Source organism: Amblyomma mixtum, chromosome 3, assembly GCF_055824585.1.
Source record: "Amblyomma mixtum isolate Tamu chromosome 3, ASM5582458v1, whole genome shotgun sequence".
NCBI classification, from domain to species: Eukaryota; Metazoa; Arthropoda; class Arachnida; order Ixodida; family Ixodidae; genus Amblyomma; species Amblyomma mixtum.
In genome coordinates, this window is record NC_143014.1 from 67,573,672 (window position 1) to 67,596,247 (window position 22,576).

Genomic DNA, 22,576 nt, shown 5'->3' on the forward strand with positions numbered 1-22,576 from the left:
GCAGCACCACAAGTAGAACATTCATTATAGCATTGCTCAATTCAAAAGTGCCATCCACTGTGGCTTCGATACGAAACAAGTTAGGCCTAGCGACGACTAGGGAGTACAGAGCGCCGTCGTCCGCCATACTCGCGGGCAGCACCGCTGCAGTAAGCGCGCGGAACCCAGTGCTCCGAGCGCTGCGAACGTGTCACCTAAGTATATCAACGATGCGGCAGGGACCGGACATTTTTCAGCGTAACGACGGTAAAATGCATAGCCTGAGCGCCGCGGGCCGTTGCTGTTGTACACGGTTGCTGCGCCATCAGACGAGATCGAAGGCTGCATAAAAGCGCCGTCGCGCAGCACTATACACACTGCCTATTTTGATGTGTTGCTCTTGGAATGTGATTTAGTGCGAGGAAAGTACGTTCTTGAAGCGGGCCAGCTCGTGCGCTTTTCGCATTCTACCTTCTCGGTTAATGACGTAAGCCGAGATTGCCGAGCTCGATTCGCGATAACTGCGTTTAGCGGCGTAACCGCGGGTAGCACGTCCGTGTGACAAGGATTGTCTGCCTGCAACTTGCTTGCGTTTTCGGTGCTCAAAAATTTTTCGTAAAAAATTTACCCCGCGTAACGATCACACCCCTAAATTTGCATCAATTTTTTTTTTTTAAAAAGTGCGATCATTAAGCGAGTAAATACGATAATTGGTGCATTAAAGGGTTAATCAAGCACATTTAAAATGTTGTAGGCGGAGGCCTTTTCTGAAGTTGGTACCCATCATTACTGAGGCAAGAAGCGTTTCAGAATTGTGGTCTTAGTCATAAAATAAAGCTACTGTTTCTCAAAAACTTGCCTTCTCTTGAATGGCACATTTCATGATAGTTGGTTCGTAGGCGGGTAGTAAGTGTAGAGCGCAAGTTTTCCACATCAGGATGCGGTGGAGGCATCAGAGTTGGTGACCGCTCCCAGATGACAACGTTGGTCGGCACTTCCAAGTCGAATGGCCCACTGTGATAATGGAAAAAGAAAATAGAAGTCCCGGTGAGACTTTTTAATATGCTGAAGCAAAAGTACTAGCATGCACAGCAGTGAAGTATAATGAACAGTAAAGAGTAACAAGATAAAGAAGATGACATTATGACATCTAAGCAAGGCAGCTTTTGGAGGTTGTTATACGACACTACAAAAGCAATATCAAAAATGCAAAGAAGAGGGCCAAGCATATGCCACTATGCACAGCTGCTGCCATTTATGCAACATGCCACAACGCTCCAGTGTGGTGAGGTGTAAGCATCGACATCTTTACAAGGGGTAAACTCCAGTGTATATACTGCCTTGCAGCTTACCACACCAAGCCAGGCATTCTCAAAATACCCTTGGGTTCCTTGGAGTGCTTTTTGGGCTCTCTGAACGCCTAATCCATGCATACTTCAACATCCACCTTTCCTTTACAGATTTTATTTTGGGAATGGCCACGCTGCAGTTGCTCACAGCAGACTGTTTCACTATATAGCATACACACATAATTTTTTAATTGCATGATTTCTTTTTTGCAATGATGCACAAGTCATTACTACAGTCGAACCCCGATACAGTCGACGACCTATCCGAAAAATCTGGCAGTCCGAAACATCAAATTTCACCGAAAAAAATCACGAACTTATTACCAATATGCCGGAGGAAGCGGCCAGTTGTACTGCACACATTCTGAAGCTCCTCATGACTATTGTTCGCAGCGCGACATACCTTATAAACGCGTATAAGGACCGCACTTTTTTTTCCAGATTGGAGGGCCAATTTTCGGGGTGCGGCCCATACACGCGATGTGCGAAAAATTTTTATTTTTTTTTTAATAAAAACACACCAACCAGGGAATGAGCGACATTTATTCTATGTTCAATCATCACTCGCGCAGACAGCCACCGGCCGCAAGCTCCTAAAGAGATTAGGGCACAACGTAGAAGGCATCGTAGATAGAACAGCTAGCATTCCAGACGAGGTCCGCCAGACACTGGACATCAGCCCTCTGCCGAGAAACATGGATCCCAACCTCCATGCCGCTAGAAGGCAGGCCAGGGCAGACTATGTGAAGTGGAACCTAGCCACAATGGAAAACACAGTATACACAGACGCGGCCCTCTATCCATGGGACCACAGGACCAGAAAGTTCCGAGTCGCGGCAGCAGTGGCATACAGGGCAAAATAAGCAAGGAAGCGCTGAGCATCCTCCTCGAAGCAAAGCTTCCAAATAAGACCTCAAGACACAGGATTTTCTGGATACCGGCACACACCGGGATAGAGGGTAACTCGAGGGTAGACAGCCTAGTTCGCGAGATCACGAGCCGAGCAGGGCAGTCAGAAACCCTGGAGGACCCCATGACGGTGGAACCAACGTACGCAGAAATATTAAACTACCACAGAGGGCGGAGATTTAAATACCCACCACCCCACACATCATTAACACAGCACGAGGCGGTCTGCTGGCGGAGACTGCAAGCAGGGACTTTCCACAATTTATACATACTACATAAGATGTTCCCTACACAATACAGGGACACAAGTCCGTGGTGCGGAGCAACCCCCACGCTATATCACATCACATGGGAATGCGAACGTAACAGAGCATTTCACAAGCTAAATGACCCGAGTGTGGAACAATGGGAGGGCCTGCTGACCAGCAGCGAGCTCACGGCCCAAAGGGCACTGGTGCAGCACGCCTGCGAAGCAGCAAGACTCAGCGGTGCCCTGGAATAGGGGCGCCGACCTTGTGAAGAGGCCGAAGACATGAAGACATCGGCCCACCGCTAAAATCTGATTTTTGGAGCAATAAATGTTTTTCACTCACTCACTCACTCTCGCAGCATGTCCTCTGTCAATGCGTAGCCGTTGTTCCGCACTTCCATCACATAGAGGAGCAGCTCTTCTTCCAGTTCAGGAAACTCGCATGGCTTACCTCGAAAAGCACGCTTTTTGCAGCTTGTGTTTCTCGTTTGGTTGCACCATCATCGGACGCACTTCTCGGCCACGTCAAATTTCCTGCCCGCCGCGCGCTTACCGTGTTCGAGAGCTAACTCCCAGCCGTGTAGCTGTTAAGGTGCTTGCCCATCGTACTAAAACTGCAACGCTCGGTGGCAGCATGCGAAAGCAACAACCACAACTATTACCGCAAACGCACTAACACGCCACCAAAGGCGATACTGATGCCGATGTAGATAGCGGAAAATCGCGGCGGAGAAAAAAAATTGATGATGAAGATGATCACGGCCTCGGGCGCCATCCATGGACGGCACTTGGAAACTCCTGTGCACGCGCGTAGCCTCCACGATCGTATTTGCGTTCCGTAATCAGGACAAAAGACTCGGCACAGATGAGTTCCGTGAACTCGGACTACGGTTCAAGTTCGTGCAGCGGAAGACATTCAAGAACAGTATGAATTCGAAACCACGCGAGCACAATGTGCCGACTCGCGCAGAATTTCGGCAGCGCAGTTTAAGAGGCTCCCTTTAATCTTTAATTTGGTTTTGTTTGATCTCTCCTGCAGTTTGAATTAATGAGGTTCCACAGTACACCTTATATGGCGGCTTGGGTATTGGCGGCAAGTGCGAACGAGGTCCGAAAAATCGAGTGATTAGTTGCGATGCGTCCGAAATTTCAAGCGCTCATACATTTGCTCTATAGGCCATGTCGCGGTGCCGCGAAAAAGTCAGAATAATCAAGCATGTCCGAAAAACCAGGCGCCCGAATTTTCGGTCGTCGACTGCAACTGCAAATGTAAATGGGGCCCACATCCTACCTTAGGACAAACTTTTTAGCTGCTGCTGGATTAGCATCATCAGATGCCCGTCGCTTGTCAGGCCGAGGCAAAAGCACTGGGCTGGATGCTGGAGGTGGTGATGGCAGATGATGTGAAGGCCCAGGTGGGGTACCTGGATCCACAGGTGTTGGAGGTCCTTGGATTCCCAGTGGGTCAGTCAAAGGGTCATACTGCAGCCAGGTTAATGCAGAACAACAAAAATTGTAACAGACAAATGGCATGCATATGCAAAGAAAATAGCAGATAAACCTCATTATAAGGAAGTCAGGAGACCCCCGTGATTTCTTTGTTACAGTTATTCTTCGTTAAGTGGTACGCGACCTAGGTTGCAATTTTTCCAAGTAAATGAGCTTACTTGCCACAGAGTACACCAAGGACAATACAACTGGCATTCAGACACTGCCGATGTGTGTTGATGAAGCCTTCAACACGCGCAACAAGCGCCCACAGCACGGCTGATATGTACATACACCAACCGAATTTGTTAGCCTTAGCAACGTATGCCCGTTTCTTCCACAGCCCGCATGGCCTTCAGCGCCTAGAAAACGGATTTTGGAGGAATAATGTGCAGACGACAGGGAGAGACGTATTAAAAAAAATTTAGCTTCGTTTTCCAGGCGCTCATGCCGATACGAAATGCTGTAAAGGAGGGTGCGCACTGATGTTTCTGTCACGAGTACCCATTTTGGTTGGCTTCATCACACAGTTCACAAGCACACGGGACACAACAGTCACTGCATGATAGGATTCCCTTGTGGCGAATGCATACGCCAGGCTGAAGGCTTGGATGATGACTGCATTCTGGTCAAAGGAAACTGTTTTGCACTTCCATTTCTTGCAGTAGTCTGGTGAAATCAGTGGGATGTCAATAGAGTCAAGCATGCCAAGTGCACTGCCAAACGGTTCTGACTAAGAGGCCCTGCAGCAGAAACGGAAACTAAGGTGCACATGGAGCCAAAGATGCAGAGCGCACTCGTACTGGACTGAGTGCACCGAGAAGGCTGGAGGGCGGAGAAACTACAATGACGTTAGCAGCTGTGATAAGGCACAGCATGGTATCGTACAGTGGGTTGTGTATCCAACTTTCAGCGAAGAAGGAAGCACCCCCGTCAGCTGAAAAATTGTTCAAACACATCCTGCAGGCCCTGCCCGAGGCGGCAAAAGTTTTCTTCGTGTCTTGTATGACGCTCAACAGAGCAGGCACATTTCAGTCTGATAGATCAAACTGGTACAAGCATGTTGGGAACCATTACAAATCAGCATACTCAGTGCGAAATGACCAGTGGGATTCATTGGAAGTTCGTTATAGGTTATAGAGTCAGGTGGGGAGATGAGACAAGGAAATTAATGGGGCAAGAGTGGCCACTGCTGAGGCAGGACAGAGCTAACTGGAGATCAATGGGAGAGACTTTTTGGCCTGATGTGGATACAACCTGGCTGACAATGATAATGAGTGGCAGCAAAAATGGTGTTCCAGGTCCGATCAAGAACCAAGTAGGATTTTTTGTAGCACCAAGTACACTCACTTGTGGTTCTATTGACTGAATGAACAAAAAAATTACTGTTTCACATTCAAGCCTTGCATGACAGCTAATGGATACCTCTGTAAGTACAAAGGCCTGTATTGTGCCTAGTCAGAATGATACTGGGCTGCTCTTGAAGTGCTGAAGGTTTGTAGTATAAAGTGTGTCACATCAAGCACGTCCTTTCCATGAAGCTCAATATTCACCTGGGCGGGTGTACTAAGCCGTGGCATTTCCCAAAGCGACTCATTTGTGAGTTTGTTGAAGAAGTATGGCCGGCCTTCACGCTTGCTCCAGAAACGACGCCAGCCGATCTGCAGCAATTCAGCTGGCAAGTCATGAACAGGATCTGGGCCAACTGTCTGTGGTGGTGACAGGAATGGCGTTGCCTGCCCCACAGGGACATTTTCCACACCTGCATCCAGGGCACCACGTGTGTAAGCTCCCGCCAAATTGCAGTTGAAAGCCATGAGTGTACTCGTTTACAACATCACAAGTGCAACATGTGGTTGCAGAGACCTACTGACACAAGTCAAGTAACACCTTTGTGCTCATATACCACAACACATTCCCATTATGAACTGAATTTAATGGGGCTGTAATGGGGCGACACGAACAGTCAGTATGGACGGCCACAGTCCTTGTTCCAGCGGTGCTGCTCAGCAGGCCAGCGTTCGGAAGCGCAAAACCCGAACTTCATCTGCGTCGGCTTCCTTCTTCCTCTTCTTCGTCGGCGCTAGCTGCTGGGGCATCAAACCCCAACTCTCTTGCTTACAGGGCAAATGCTCACATTATAGGCTGACATGGGGAACATACATGCCAGCTTATTCTGCCTGTTGCCTGTCTGCCATATATGCCTGTTGTCAGGGATAGGTCGCAATAGAGTGCACTCCAGTTAGAGTGCACTGGCTTTGCTCTGCCGACTGTATAGCCTCGCTAGCAAGTGACTTCAAAGGCATAAAAGGTAGTGTATGACAAGTTATTTTTCTCGCCGTAACAGTGTTTTTAACAAATTCTTTGTCATAGCAACAAGCAAAACAACACAACAAAGGAACGAGATCAGATGTAGCTCCTTTGCATGCTAACCTCTAGCTGTCAAAATTCTGGATAGGCTAAAAACTCATCTCAAGCTGGTCTTGGCTTTTCTTCTATTTTAAAAAATTTAAAATCATTCAAGTGTTTTTCATATGTGCTACCTCATCAAACAACCACTTTTCAGAAGTTTTCTTGCTTTCTCATCTGCTTTTGAAATATTTCGCATGTTGTTTGTCACCCTTTTTGTCATGAGTAAAATTCTGCTACCCCGTTTCGCACCGCATAGCCTAAAGTGCCACTCAAGGCGCCAAAGCACACTATCTACAAGTGCAATTAACTCAAACTGCACTATCCCCTGGTTCACTACATGTAAAATCCTAAACCAAATCAATTGTTTGAGCCGCCGCGGTGGCTCAGTGGCTATGGTGCTCGGCTGCTGTCCCAAAAGACGCGGGTTCGATCCCGGCCGCGGCGGCTGAATTTCTTTGGAGGAGAAATTCGAGGCTCGTGTACTGTGCGATGTCAGTGCACGTTAAAGAACCCCAGGTGGTCTAAATTTCCGGAGCCCTTCACTACGGCGTCCCTCATAGCCTGAGTCGCTTTGGGACGTTAAACCCCAATAAACCAACCAACCAATGATTAATGCCAGAGAATTTGTGCAGGAAGCAATGATTCTGCACTAATCAGCCTACATGTTGACCAGTGCGCTTGCCGTTGGAGTCTGGCAGCACCATCCAGCGCAGAGCACAGCGTCTATATGGTCGCTAGTGTCTACCATGACTTCTTATCCTGCAAAACTCTCGCCACTGGCAGAACACAGAGACGAGCTCAAGGTAGCTGACTGACGACCGCGGCTACACAGTGGTCAAGGGAGAAAAATAAATGTCTCCATGGGAAGAAAAAAAATGCAAACAAGTCTTCAACAATTTTTTGGGGGAGCATGTTGCAAAGGATGTGCTTATGTTATCTAAAACACTGAAAATATCCAGGCTGAATGATGCGATTACCTTTAATGAAGGCTGCATTGCCTACGCAGACAATTTAATGTGATTTGGTATTTCACCAGGATAATACATGGCGCAATGGCAGTTTTAGACTGACCAGAGATGACTACTTTGCGGAAAAGGCTACACAGCTCGTCCCAAATGAGGCCCGGAAAGTAAGGTAGCAAATAAACAAGAAAAGCTGATGGCTACTGAAATCATATATCAAAGTGCATTTGTTGAGTGTTATTTTGTAATGAAGCTCTATTTTCACTTTAAAGCCAATAATATACATCACTTTCTGCAACATTTCACCCTTTTTCTCAAGAACCACAAGCGCTACAAACATTATTTTAGCCCAGTACATACAAAACACAAGGAAGAGTCTACGAACCAGAATTATAGAAATTAATGCAGAGAATTTTGTTTCAAAGGATCTTTATTGCCTATTTTGGCTTGAAAATTGGTAGCATCCAGTAGAAAAACAAACAAAAATACCTAGTAATTATTAAATAATAATTTTAGTTTAGTAAATATAACACAGAAAGCTGATTACAATGACAGCAATGTGAATGCCACAGTAGCGCAGTGGTAATGGTGCTTGGCTGCTGACCCAAAAGACAGATGTTAGGTCCAGGCTGTGGCGGTCACATTTCAAAGAAAGCAAAATGCAAGAGGCTTGTGTACTATGCGATGTCAGAGCAAATTAAAGAACCCCAGGTGGTCTAAATTAGTCCCTCATAGCCTGAGTCGCTTAGGGATGTTAAACCTCATAAACCAAACCTAATCCTAGCAGACCCCTAGAAAATGGATCCCAAAGATCATTTTAAATACATGGGAGGTATAAGGCCAACCCTGTCCCCTTAATTATGAATATACAGTAAAACCTCGTTAATTCAAAGTCATTGGGATAGTGAAAAATATCTAATCAACCAAGCACAACTTAAAAAAAAAAAAAATGACCCAGGCAAAAAAATGTTGCTGTGAGAATGCGCTTACTGTTATTGGATGAACTCTGTAATCACCATTTATTTCCGTGTAAAAGCAAACCCGCCCTACTCGCAGTCCTTGCTGGGCAAAATGAAGTTGACTCCAAATTAAGTCTATGCATACCCCGCTTCCCTCCCACTTCGTCACGCCGCCACACTTCGGTCTGTAGTTTCCCATGGGATGGCATCGCAGTGTGTGCGCAGCTCAACGCAATAGATGCATAACGATGCAACCCTAAGGACAGCAGTCTGAAGCGAGACGAGAACAAAAGTGAAAAAATGGCGCTCCATCCTGCCTTCCACAGTTGCGTGGGACCTGAATGACTGGCGGCAGAAATGAATGCAAATGGTCCCGTAGTTTCAGATCCCAGCACGACGTTCACCCCAATTAGATGTTAGATGTTTGCTCTTGCGCTACCTACCATTCATCCCAGGAAGCGACTGCAGGCACGAACGACCCAGGTAAAAAAAGCATGCAATTCAAATTTTGTTTGGCGGACCTTAATTGTGTATGAATTAATAACTTTTTTTTATGCAAGGAACCTCATGCATCCTGCCAGGAACGGGCACCAACACGGGGCACGTGCTACCCCCTCGTCAAAAACTGCGTAAGTCAGCTGGTCGGCTCCACGTATAAGTCAACCTCCCTCCAAATTTTGGATGGTTAGAGCACTGAGAGCACATTACTTTGAAACCAGTACCCACGGGTGCGTTAACAGTGAAACATGTCTTCTCCTTTGCAGGCACGCTTCAATGGTCTGCAACCTGTACCATAGACTGGTTTTTGTGCTAGGAGTACTGAGGTTAGGGCACTTCGCATAACAAGCATCAGTATCACACTACTGTACCGCCTTGCAGCTCCGAGGGGCTGTTGCTTCACTGGTTTGCGGCAAAATCGGGATCGGGCAATTCCGCAGAGCCCCCCAAATCTTCGAACTAAACAAGATGATACAGGCCGCCACTTTGAATAATCCAGTTACATTACAAATTGCGGGACCACAGCAATTCTTCGAATTATCCAGAAGTTCAATTTAACAGAGTTTTAATTATAGAGGTTTTACTATAGATAGTCTAATCTACCAGTGGAAAGCAAGAACAATGAGGTCACCTTTTACCGCACAGTCTTCCTGGGGCAATTAACCGCTCCTGGTGCTCTCAGTTTGCTCCTAAGCAATGGATGGAAGGCATGCAATGCGTGCAAGGCTGTTAGGATACAATCCTTTCGTCTGATTCTATCCGATTCTTGCGATCCAACCATTAGGCTATCACAGAGCTAAAAGAATCAGAATGAAATGGAATTCAAATGAAACCCTTACATCACCTCCCCAATGCCTCCTCACCAACAACTCCATGGACAACAAAGTGCCATATAGTCCAGCATGGATATACTGAATTATTGTTTATACTGAAAATTCCATGCAAAAGTAAAGCACTGCTGTTCGTGTACATCAAACTTGCGTTCAGCGACATTCGATATATCAAACTATGCACCACGCCCCTGCAGTGCCACTTCTTCTAACAGCGCTATTCGAATCCTTTTCCCACACAGAGACGGGTCAACTGCACAGCCTTGGGCAGCTGCTGGCAGTGTCAGAGCTGTGAAACAGGGTGACAAGGTGAACGTGTGAGTATTTATGGGTGACCTGCAGTTTCTTGTACTCATTTTCCACACCACATCGCTTTCATGTGGGGAGGCCAACCTTACTAAGCCCATGAGGTGGCCCTTGCTTAGCATGGTTCGCTGCAAAAGTCGTTGCTGAAACCAACCGTACCTTACTCCTAATGAGATTATTGTATTTAAACTTTAAAAGCTATATTTCAACTTTACCACTAAAAGGATAAAACATCATAAGACAGGCAGCGGTTAGTTCCAAACTATCTTCCGCTGCATTTCAACGCACAGCAGGTTAGGCATAGAAATGCCTAGCAAGCAGTGGGCTACCAGCACATCGGCGGGCAGCTGCAAGAATGCGCCAAGCATGGTTGCAATGCATTCTTGCTTCTATGTTACAATGCTTACTATACCCATGGTTATTTGTTTTTTTTTTTATGTTTAAGCTTTTTCGTCAAACTATGCAGTGTTACATAAACTAAATACCTATACTATGTTAATGCCTTTGCAGTGTACGCTTATATTTACTGTTTACTTATTGTCTGCATACTATAACAACTAGCATTGTTTCCACATTTTGTTATTCTTTGTATAATACTATCGACATTAGCCTTATTTTATGTGCTATTTGATTGTTTCCGTCACAGCTCTGTTGTATTTTTGTTTTACCATTTGAGGCTTTTCTTAAAGGGGCTGCGAAACACTGCTTGGGGGGATACCGGCTATACTTCAGGTGGGTTCTTTATGTCACACAGATGCTGACTTAAAAAGAATTACAGGAATCGATGCACAGGAACGGGAGTTATTCAGTGAAGAAATTTCAAAATACAAGCAAACAAAACGCTGCCCTCAACTCGATTTTGGCGGGGCTTCCCACTCCTATTTCGCTCTCCCAATGACGGCACCTGGCGCAACCAATCAAAACAGCCAGCCAGAGCACGTCGCGGAAGTTTGTACTCCATGGTTGCCTGCTCTCTGTAACTCGTTCTTGCTGAGACTGGCAGCGTCGTTTCCATGCCAGAGCGCCCCTGGTGGTGTATTTTTATTTTACTTGCTTTGCAGGGCTTTTATCTAAGACAAACAAGTTGTTTTTGTTGATCTAATATAAAACGCAGACAGGTGACAAAATGTGTCTCTATTTATTCACACAATTTGCAGTATATTTACTGTTTGTCCGATCATCAAGCTCGCGCCAGGTGATGTCATATCCGCTGCTAAAAACCCGCCACTGTGTGGCGACACCATCAGAGCCATGAAGTTGTTTTTGAGAGGACATTAAAATATTAAAAAACGGAATATACGCGGTATTACCGACGCTAATAGCACCATTATAACTCACTGTATGCAATCAACAGGCAAAACAGTTAACTAAGATTGTGTTTCTGGGCCCCTTTAACATGCTGACCAGTTGAATGTTCCAATTATGCTTGACCGCGTTCTGTTAACCTTACTAAGCCCTCCTGCCACAATCCCAATTGGGATTAGCAGTATTTGTAAATAAATACATAAAACAAAACATTTCTATTGCTATTTTTATTATGCATCAAATTATTGATATATCACACTATTTCGTGATCCCCTTCAAATTCCATATATCCCGGTCTGACTGTATCACCATATATGCATGTCACAATAAAGCCTGCAGTGACAGACACTCATGCACAAAACTCTCTGCACTTGAAACGTGCCCATTTGTCATGTGGTCTTAGTGATGTTTTTGATAACAAAAAGTGCCTCACATTCACACTGGCGCCCTTCTAGTCTAGACAAGTAATCTTATTATCCATATTGGCTGAGTGCTGATAAGGACTGTGCTGTCATCATCCCCCAGGCATTCCACTACGGCACAGAAACCTCCTGTCCCCATGATCTATCTGTATAGCCGGCTAGAAAACTCATGCAGTGACAGTCAGCGACTCTTCTAATCCTTAGTGGCAACCATCCATGTAAGAGAGCGCACCTCAGATATATTTCGGCAGCAAGGCCACTCAAGCAATGCAGCAAACAACATATCTCTGTGCGCTGATCCTTCTCAGGCTAGTTCATGGTGCCGCAGCAGCATGTCGTCGATTTTGTGAAAATCACCGATAGGAGCCAATAGCCTTTATTAAAGGAGTACAGACACCAAATTTTTGACTCAAGTGTTTCTTCTTTCAAATGATGCATTAGACATTAAATATGTGTCACTGTATCACAATCGCCTATGACAGCTAAATAATTTGTAATTAAATTTCTTCTTAATGCTGTGCTGTTTCAGTTTCATCAGCGGAACGATGCCTGTGACGTGTAAGGAATTTTTAGGTCACGTGAGGCATGAAAGAAGCTCTAAAACAACTAGTGATATGTCATTTGTTCTCATTTCAGCCCTTGAAGCAGGCTGTCTTAAGCCTTGTTGTGGATTAAAACTACATATGAGCATTATATTGCAATTTTTTTGTGCCCCATGTGACCTAAACACTCTTTATGTGTCACAGCCACCGTCTGATTGATGAAACTGAAACAGCATTAACAAGAAATTCAATTATTTATTATTATAAATAATATAATAATTATTAATTATTATAAAACTATTTAGCAATTGTTGGCAAATACCACATGGTCACCGATGTGTTCCTAATGTCTTATGCATCATTCCAAAGAAGAAAACATGCAACTAAAATAAGGTGTTTAGTTTAGTTAGTTTAGTTTAGTTTACGGGGTTTAACGTCCCAAAGCGACTGAGGCTATGAGAGACGCCGTAGTGAAGGGCTCCGGAAATTTCGACCACCTGGGGTTCTTTAACGTGCACTGACATCGCACAGTACACGGGCCTCTAGAATTTCTCCTCCAAAGAAATTCCAGCCGCCGCGGCCGGGATCGAACCCGCGTCTTTCGGGTCAGCAGCCGAGCACCATAGCCACTGAGCCACCGCGGCGGCTAAAATAAGGTGTCTAAAGTCCTTTCTATTCATTGCATGCCTTCCAAGTCATACATATTTTGTGGAGGTCCATGAATATTAGAAATTTCGAACACGAATCAAATGTTTTATATTCGGTTCATAATCGTATTTGTGAATTTTCGAACGATCGGTCCACGCAATAAACTCCGGAGAAGAAAGCAAAGAGGGCGTATTTGTATTGTTTTCCTGGCTCTTTAAATTTTATCGTTGGATAATTTGTCTAGGCATTGTCGAAAATTTCTGAATATTCTCCAGCAATCGCATAATATTCTCCAGCAATCGCATACCACACTGACTTAGAAATTTGGCCATAGCAAAATTACAATGCCTGGACAAATTATACGACGATCAAGTTTAAGAGCCAGGAAAACAATACAAATGCACCCTCTTTGCTTTCTTCACCGGCGTTTATTGTGTGGACGGATCTCATTCAGCTTCTCTCGTGCAAAATTCCGCATGTGGGCTTTCATGATGTGAAAGAGATGGCCGACCACCCGGTTCGAACCATCACAGCGAGAAAGTGTGCTGCTTTGGTGTGAATAGCACTCTTTAATGGGGTCCAACCCCAGCCAAGAAAATTGCATGAAGCTTGACCTTGACAGCGACCTGTACAACTGTCACTGGTTATTGACTGTGCCGGTAGACGCCACCACGGGACCTGTGTCGTCAGCATGTACATTACATAATGACGGCAGCTCACTTGGCGTTGTCGCCTCGCACAGCATGTGCCACATGGGTCTCTTCGCGCCATGCGCTGGCTTCACCCGATACGAGACTCTGAAGACACTATTGTCGACGCATGCGCCGCTCTGGTGGCGGCACAGCTCTAAGAACTCTAGCTCAAATCGTTTCGATACCAGACTAAACACATGCTTTTGTATGTCTACTTGGTTTAACTACGTCAAAACCCTAGAACCCTACCACTTTATTTATTTGATCCTTCCATAATGTGTTGCATACTTAACACCCACACCCACTGCATTCACCCTGTCGCCTTCATAACTCTCCTAGCGTGAGCTCTGCCATCACATTTAGGTCAATTTTGATATGCAGGAAAGCCCACTCTGGGAACTTTGCATGAGGTTCCCGAAGGGATGCGTCAAGGTGTCACAGCAGGGCAAGCAATCATGTAAAAATCCCGCCTATTGCATGGTGCTTTCTAAGCCGCGCACCTCTTAAACGTGCTTAACAGCAGGCATGACGACGATGGGTGGGCCCTAGTCACCAGGCCAAAAAAATAGCCTGGTCGCGTAGTTTCAGTTTCTGAGCTTCACCACTAGCTCGCAGTGATGGCAGCTGTCGGCCTGCAGATTCGCCGGTCGTCTGAACCAAGCTCCACGCCACTTTCAGACGCTAACTGGCGCATCGCTGATCATTTATTTTTTCTTTTTAGAAGCAGTCTTGTCATTCCGATGCCAGGATGCGTTCCCCTCGCTTACGTGCGCGTTGTTCTTCCAGCACAACAAAGCTGTGCGCTCGTCATGGGCTATTCGGTGTGTGTGCCATGGCAGAGTTAAGTGCCCTGGAGCCTCATCATAAGGTTTTATCGCATTTTCGACATTTTTTTTTTCTTTTCGGGGGCACAAGGCATATTATAAATCGTCCCTCGGGTAATGGCACCAGATATAGGAGAGGTTTTACTAGCCGTTATGTTATTTTTAGTTGCCAGTCGTACGTCATTTCATGGATTTCATTTTGCATGACCATATAACAGGTTGCATACTGTTACGCTGTCTAATAAAGTAGTATACATTTCAGTACGCATCATGCTTTTATATGGTGCTGGGTCAGTCTAGTTTGTATTTCAGCTGCAAAAACCACACACTATTTTGAAAAAAAAAAAAAAAAGGGGGCGGGGGCAGCAACATTCGAATTTTTATCTTTTTCTGAAATATTTTTTTCTTACTGAACAGATATTCGATTCGATATTCAAAGCCATATCTTCTTCACATTAGTATTCAATTCATATTTGAAAATTTTCAATACTTGCCTACCCCTACTATTTTGTATTCTCTTTGTACATTTTGTACAGGTGGTCCCCTTCGCATTTAATCTTTGGAACCTCTTTTACCTTGTTCACGCAGTTATGAAAAACAGTGGATCAGGCACATGAACCAATAAAAACCTGAATGGCAGCAACTGAAAATGAAGAACAACTTTTCCCAAAAATATTAAAATTTCTGTGTGTAGTCCTATCTGATGCACGTGCTAGTTTCCATCATCATAAAGCACCATGCAACAGCAAAAAATCAGTGATGCTCAACACATTCTAATGATTCAGGGTTGAAGTGAGCAAAAGACAACGATGCTAATAATGAGTGCTTCATAGCTTAACATCCTCCTAGGTCAACTGTATTGCTCCCAGAAAGCTCTTTCGTAAACTGTAACATATTATGAAGTCAGATTATTCAGCAGACTTATCACTTACACTACTTATCACTTTCATTTCAAGCATTAAATTTTTTATTCAAATCAACTACATCAACCATTTGAGATACTTGGACAGTCTAGCTGCTTTCACCAGACATACCACATTGACTGCATTCGCACGTAAGCAACAAACGCATCTTCTAGTGCAGCTCTCAAAAAGTAAAACAGATGCACCATTTTCTTTTGGAGCGCACTCTGCTGCTGATGATAATGAATACTAGCAGGTGCTCTTCACTGAATGCAGAAACAACAATGCAATACTAAAAAGTGCCACCTGTTGAACGTCAAGACTACTACACATAGCTTTCACCAACGTCACAGTGGCTACCATCTTTGAGACCAGAAAGTACAGCAAAAGCCGGGATGGTTTGCTAAACCACCTATCACCAACCGGTTCCCATGTACTGTGGAAGACAGCCTCAGTACCCAAAGATGGCGCCCAAGATGTCACGTGAAAACTATCTTACGGGACACCACCCTCACCCTACTCAACAAAAAGCCAATAAGAATGCTCTGCAAAGAGATCAACCAACAAGCTGGTTAAAAAGGTTTCTCTGTTTCATCTGCCATATTAATGATTGTGGCAACTTGTAGTAGTTCGGCATCGTGCTGCATGCTGTGAGCAGCGCTAGAGTGAACTCCAGTTGTGCTTTCTTTGGAAAGCAGTCTGGACCCCTATGCGAGATATGTGCAGGTTTAAGATAAAAGTTACTGAACATAGTACAGGAACCATGCTGAAGAGTTTGTTTAGTTTAATTTAGAAGGCAAGTCATACTCGATGAAGTGTTTATTCCACCTGCCTAGTTCCTTTCCTGTTTTTACCACTTCAAACTTTTTCAGAATATCTTACCCTGCATAATGACCACAACCCTCAAATTTTCAGATAATTTTGGGGAAAAAAGTGCAACTATTATGTGAGTGAATATTGTACAGCTCAGCTCAGCAGCAGCACACATTACAACACACCTAAAGGAATGGCCTAAGATTTATATTACTTTCAAGCCATGAATGAATGAAAAGAAAAAAAAAAAAACTTTGTAACTTTAGAAAAAGAAAGCTACAAGTACAGTCTTTGTCAAAAGTAACCAGGCTGCACGTTTTTCTTCTCTGTCGTATACTAAAGCTGTTATGCCAACCCTCAAGCTCTAAATCTCTGTATGGTAAGTAGAACCTCTGTTCTCACCTTCAAAGAACTTTTTAATCTTTAGGGAAGCCGTGAGGGCTCTTTTATACGAATGAGAAGCAAACCATGGAGCCTGGTTACTTTTGACAAAGACTGTACAATGAAAAGTATACTTGTTCAAGAGATTATAATCTACTCCACACCATTTCAATTTTTTTTTTAAATACAGGTAAACAACAGGGCCTAAGAAATTTATGTCAGAGTTTGTTTGGTGTTTGAAGTTTTTTTTTTTTCTTACCAAAAAATTTGCAGAGCCATATTTTCATTTTCTTGTGCAGCAGCAATTCAATTCATGACAAATCTGTTTGCTGAGACCGAAGTAGCCACACATAGCAAGATCCCACGCGACTTCTTTTTGTCATTTCAATATTTTTGTGCCTTGAATTTATATATCACTCTTAAGAAAACAAAAAAAAAAACACTGCAAGCTGCAGACCCTCATGCTACAACAGCTGTTGTTTCTTACAATTTAGCAAGCTCAGCTAATCAACTTTTTAATAACAAAATTATTATCACCTGTAATATGAAAGAGCATATGATGCACCGCAATCAATGCTTGATATCTGTATTGTTTTCAGCCTTAAGAATGCCCTGCTCTGGGGGAAATTCACACTTGTAACATTCTTCAAAGGTAACCTATTAATCTAGCCTCACTTCATATTGAGGTTCTAGTCCCTCTACAGATACTTAAGAAGAATGTCAGGGTAGTGAAACGCAATGATCGTTCTGTATAACAAGGATAAACAAACCATGAGAATTACTAGCACTGCAAGTTTACACACACTAAACAGTTAATTTGTAACATTTACACAGTGGTCACAATGTGATTATGAGCTCAGTAAAGACACAAGCAGAACAGCCAAGAGAAGAACCGAAGTTGCAACACAACTACAGCCATTACTTCAACATCACTTTGTCTTTAAGCCACCAAGGCTGAACCAGTATACACTGTGGCTGATAAAATACTCACCAAACTTCTGTTCCTCCCAGGAAGCAGCTGGCTTGCTCAGCATCTCACTCACGGCGTGATTTCGGTCCAAAAGTGCCTCATCCCGTGACAACAGGTTTTGGAAACGAGCATCAGACATTTCAGGCATTCAAGTCATTCCTCCGCCCTGCAGTAGTTTAGGTGGTTTGCAAAATGCATCAAGACATCTGAATGTGTACAGCCTGATTATGCATACCAAGCCCATGCATATGGGATGATACAAAAAATCCGCAGCCTAGTAAAAATCCTTGACAGATTTGCAAGTGGGCGACACCTGTTTTTCATTTTGGAGTCCATTCTCCAGGTCACATTACAATACAGCGCACAATTAGAGAGAATAGATGGGAGAGAAAAACCATCGGCGGCATTGCTATGTGCTAAACTTGCCACAGAACAAAAAGCTTAGAAAGCAACTAATAGCTCGTTACATATCTGGACTTGAAGCAAATAGGCACCTGTTGAGGTATTTTAATTTTTCTGCTCCCCTTTTCCAAAATCTTGGTTATGCGCCTGCCTTGTGTACACACCACAATAAACACAGCAGTTTCGGTAAAGCCCAACTTAAAGCTGGGCTAGTTTACACACCAACACCACAAACAAGCAACAGCATGATTCAGGACCCAATTTGTCAGACAGTGACGTTAACATGTTGTTGCCTGCTTTGAACCTTGCACAATCACCTGTCGCTTCCCTGTCAAAAACTGCTCAATACTGACGAAAAGCCTGCAATAGACATCTATGACAGGCTCTTCGCCTCAAGCACGGTTACTGACAATATAAACGAATGTGCGTGTCTCGAAATTCATGACAGCGAAACTCAATAGCTAAGCTCAGCACTGGCCCAAAAATGCGAGCAAGAATAACTGAACCAAACGCGTTTAAACATTTAAATCCCGCGCATCACTCACAGCAAAGATTACGGAAGCTAAAGGCCGGTCCCACCTCAGCTAGATAGATATACATTCCACTGCATACGTTGCAATTACGAAAGTTAATCGCTCATCTCACACAAAGCCAACATGCTAACTGCTCGACTGTAAGCAAGACGACTGAAGAACGGCAGTTAACACAGAAGTAAAAAGATCAAATTCATCCCGCTAAATCTTTTTTTTTTTTTTTTCACAACCAGCAATATCAAGAACGGTCACAGGCACTCGTAAACAAACATCACTAGATGAATTCAATTTTAACAACAGTCACCGCAAAAACTTACTTGCCTGAACGGCTGTTAGATACAACGTTCGTCAGCCACAGCTGAAGCGTCAACTCGGTAAACAGCTCATTTACATCATACTTATTACTGGCTCTGTATGCTCCTTTGAAGCTAACACCCACAATGTTAACTACCATTGCTTTTACTTGATTGCTTGAAACACTGTGATGAATGACAAAGTACCACAAATGCTTTCTGCAACTACTTTAGCGTTGACACGAACAGGCACGAGAATGTACACAAACCCACGTGTGTTTAGCTCAGTCGTTCACCAGTTGTATTTACATGGAGACGCAGAAGCACACGGACGCACTATGAACATGCAGCCATAACATTCGTGTACTTATTGCAGCAAACACAAAACGGCTGCCGACAGTGAAAAATCAGCAAATTCTGATTTTCTCGATAACACCGACTAGCGCTTCCCTATCCCAACGCCATTTGCCTCTCTGGACAAAGATGACATCACGTGACCAAAAGAAAGCGCAGCTAGCGCTACAGCCACTACAGCGGTACCGAGCGTTACACAAAAAAAATCTGTAACAATCTTAAAGAAAACCAAAAAATATTTCACTAAAATTTATAACAATAAAAGTTATTACTTTTTATTTTATTTTGATGATTTGAAGTTTTTGCTTGTTTGGCATTATTGATAGAAATAATAAATTGCTATTAGTGTACTTCAAAATTATTAGCTTAGACAGATGGGAAGCGTAATTCGGGTTTTAGTTGTTTTTATTTATAAGCGTTGGAACTAAAACTAAATTACTTAGTAAAGCCAGATACAGCAGTAAAATACAACCCTACAGCCCTTCAAAACATTAGTTTTACAGATTGTCGCGTCATCTTTACAGAAATAAGTCTACTGCATAATACCAAATAAACGTTAATATTTGCGCAATTAAAGTTGATTTTTCACGTGCAGACGACAGGTATGCAGTAAATTGTCTGAAAGTGTGTTACTGGAAGGGCAGAAGGCAGTCCAGTCCAGCTGTGCGGTGACGTCATCTTTTGTTTTGTTTTATGGTTGTGCGCGGCTAGCTATTCGGCCGCTCGGCTCGGCTGGCTCGGCGATCCAACAGTCGCGAGTTGTTTGCGAGATCAAGCTATTTGTTTGTGTTTGTGCAGCTCCAGGTCCAGCTCAGACAGTACAGACTTTGCTACATTTGCGTCCGAAGATAGCTGGTGGCCTGGCTGGTTTCGTAAGATAAGTGTTGCTAGGATTTAATCAGTGCAATCACACTGAAATGACTGCATGAGCTTAACTGGTTCTTCGGGGAGGATGTGTGAGAGGCCCCCGTCGGAAAGTGCCAGTAGACGGAACAGCGAGAACCCTGGCCGCTACAGAGTTGTGCGCACCGACGATCCTAACTACGCTAGAGTTCTGCAATTTCTACTGAGGAGGTACGTACGACCAGCTAATCGTCGGGGCCAAGCAAATATGTTTGTGGCACGATGTTATGCTTCTTATCTTTATTATGCTGCTTGCGCATAGAAATCACCTTTGCGGCGCAGTTCTATCCTGTACGCGTGCCATGTCGGGCGAGTTGCAAAGGATACGTCGTTTGCTGCATTCTAAACTTGTTTGTGCAGTGATGCAGGGCAGCTCTCTCGATTACGGGATGCATTCTGAATTCTTTTGCTTCGTCTGTTAATCGAATAACTCGCTGATTGCACCATAATTTAAATGTGTATAAATGTCATTCAGTACGAAACGTTGCGTTTGTGCTTGCATAGGTGGAAAAAAACAATCCAAGAATACAGCGATGTTTTGGTTCTCACGCTTTTCATGTCGTAGGTGCCGCGCCTGTTTAGAATTTATGAACACATTCTGCTTCTGCAGATTGCACACTACATGGTAGTTCTTGTTATGCGCCAGCTTCTCAAGATTATGCGAACAGATCATTCGCATTGTTTGTAATCGTAGCTGTATCAGCAGTGTAATACCCCGTCACACGTCTACCTCAAACCTAATTCCCTGAACGAAATGAACGCGGGGCCGTGAGCTGCATCCATTTCGAGAGCAGGGAGTGTGATGTCGCGCGGATTGTTATGTGCTTTTCACGGATTCCACCGAGGGCCCATTAGACGCTAGTTATTTAAGGTTTGCTCAAATAATATATAAAAGCCATCAAATTGCAGCAACATACTTTCGCGCAGCTTTCGCCCGCGCAGAACGGAAGAAAAAGATATCTGAAAACCTACCTTGAACAGGTGAATGGTAATGCAAAGCTGATGAGCTGCATCTTTTTCATGGTCAGAGTTCGTGTTCATGAGTTGAGCGACAAATCAAGGCAAATGCCAGCAATTTATTGAGCAAAAAGTTAACATTCTCCGCACCTAGCTGAAGATAGATCACTGACCAGTTGTGTAAGATGTTTTGGGAGTGCTGTGGCTCCCTTGCTCTTAAGAAAGGAAGGTTGTTAACAAGAGAGTGGTAGCACTTTGAGATATCAGTTTTTACGTTACTGGTCAGTGACCTATGAACTTATGTTTTCTGGCCAGATGGTATCCTGTGAGACAGTCTACTGCAGTCTTCGCACCTCTAATTTTTATTTATTTTATTTGAAAATACTGCAGCCCCATTCTAGGCTATAGCAGGAGTGGGTACATAAAATGTGGAACAATTCCACGCATAAAAGGGTACATGACAAGGATTACAAATATAAACGCTGAATACAACACCATGCAATGCTACGACTCAATCACCGACGCAAAATCATTTCTGATTTTGCAACATTCGTGCATTATCAATTTCTTGATAATGCACGAATGTTGCCATGCAAAAAGTTCCGAGTCTCCACAGTGCGCGGAAAAAAGCTGTATTTGAAAACGTTAGTTGCGTCCTAACTAAGGCACTTTTGCGATCACATTCGTCGCAGGCTTGGAAGTGTCCTTCCCTTCCTCCAGCCACCACCTGATCATTGTGTGGCTACATGCTCATTGCATGAAATACTTGGTTTGGAGGCACCTTTCTTCATGTGCCATGGTGTAGCCAAGGCGTGCTGTGGGAGTGTTCATCGTAAGCATGGCACGTGTACATACATGTTCACACACAAGTAGTGATGCAGTGAAAAACACTGAAGGCTGAAGAGGCCACAAATGCACACGGCAGCTTATCTGATGCATTCAAGAATGGAGGCAATATGTTTGTGCAGAGGTGGACACAAAACGGTAACAACAGTGGTGCAGCAGATTGTTATGATGTATGCGATATGCACCTCGGTAGAGTGTGTATGCCATTTGTGCACACAAATATTTTCACAAACAGGCAGAGAACTTGGTTTATTGCAATGAAAATGCCTAATGTTGTTGCTGAAGGTCAAGTTTTAAAATTGTTGAAACCATTCACTATTATTGTCGGTTACAATTCAAAAATGAAGCTACATATGCCCATCAAAGGAACCCCTCCAGCCAATGGCATTGACCGATTCTCCCCCTTGACTGATTCCTTTTGACCTGCTAGCGTGAACTCGCGAGGGTGGCAGATGAATGGTGACTAACCATGGCTTAATCGGATCACCCGCAGCATCTTGAAACTTGGTGACGCCATTGACTGGAGGGCCTTCTTTGAGGGGCATCTGCCACTTCGTTCTTGAGTTGTAGCCGACTGTAATGCATTTTTATTGTGAGCGAAAGTGCTCCCTTTAGCCTTAAAGGGAGATCGATGAACTCCTTTTGCTACAAACTCTTTTAACTCCTTTACTTCATGGACTGCTGTGTGATGTCATGCACATCTTCCTCAGGATAAGGACCTGCTCAAGCGAGTTTGACATAGCCGCATGTAGGACAGGGTTGTAAGCTCTTCATACGTCTCATTGTTCTATGTAAAGCGCCTGAATAAGAATCGTCTCCACTTGTTAAAGTAGCACTGTTGAACCTG

The 22,576-nt window shown here is 44.1% G+C and overlaps 2 protein-coding genes across 16 annotated transcripts in view; one reads left to right on the plus strand and one right to left on the minus strand.

The window, feature by feature from the left end:
* LOC149350500 (mRNA (2'-O-methyladenosine-N(6)-)-methyltransferase-like) overlaps positions 1 to 22,576 on the minus strand; it is a 106,727-nt gene that overhangs the window by 74,968 nt on the left and 9,183 nt on the right. For 5 of the 13 annotated variants that reach the window (XM_089579543.1, XM_089579539.1, XM_089579542.1 and 2 more), the window contains 4 exons: positions 17,463 to 17,607; positions 5,529 to 5,737; positions 3,779 to 3,969; positions 839 to 993 (listed from right to left, as the gene is read on the minus strand). In XM_089579543.1, the coding sequence (XP_089435669.1) occupies positions 839 to 993; positions 3,779 to 3,969; positions 5,529 to 5,737; positions 17,463 to 17,589 (682 nt within the window). In that variant the 5' untranslated portion in view covers positions 17,590 to 17,607. Of the gene's footprint in view, positions 1 to 838; positions 994 to 3,778; positions 3,970 to 5,528; positions 5,738 to 17,462; positions 17,608 to 18,693; positions 19,134 to 22,197; positions 22,234 to 22,576 lie in introns of those variants that run through there. The other 8 variants (XR_016290373.1, XM_089579536.1, XM_089579547.1 and 5 more) reach the window with 5 other exon arrangements.
* Positions 19,706 to 22,576, plus strand: part of LOC149350505 (DDB1- and CUL4-associated factor 11) — a 52,981-nt gene continuing 50,110 nt past the window's right edge. For 2 of the 3 annotated variants that reach the window (XM_089579548.1, XM_089579550.1), the window contains exon 1: positions 19,708 to 20,097. In XM_089579548.1, the coding sequence (XP_089435674.1) occupies positions 19,949 to 20,097 (149 nt within the window). In that variant the 5' untranslated portion in view covers positions 19,708 to 19,948. Of the gene's footprint in view, positions 20,098 to 22,576 lie in introns of all 3 variants that reach the window. The other variant, XM_089579549.1, reaches the window with a different exon arrangement.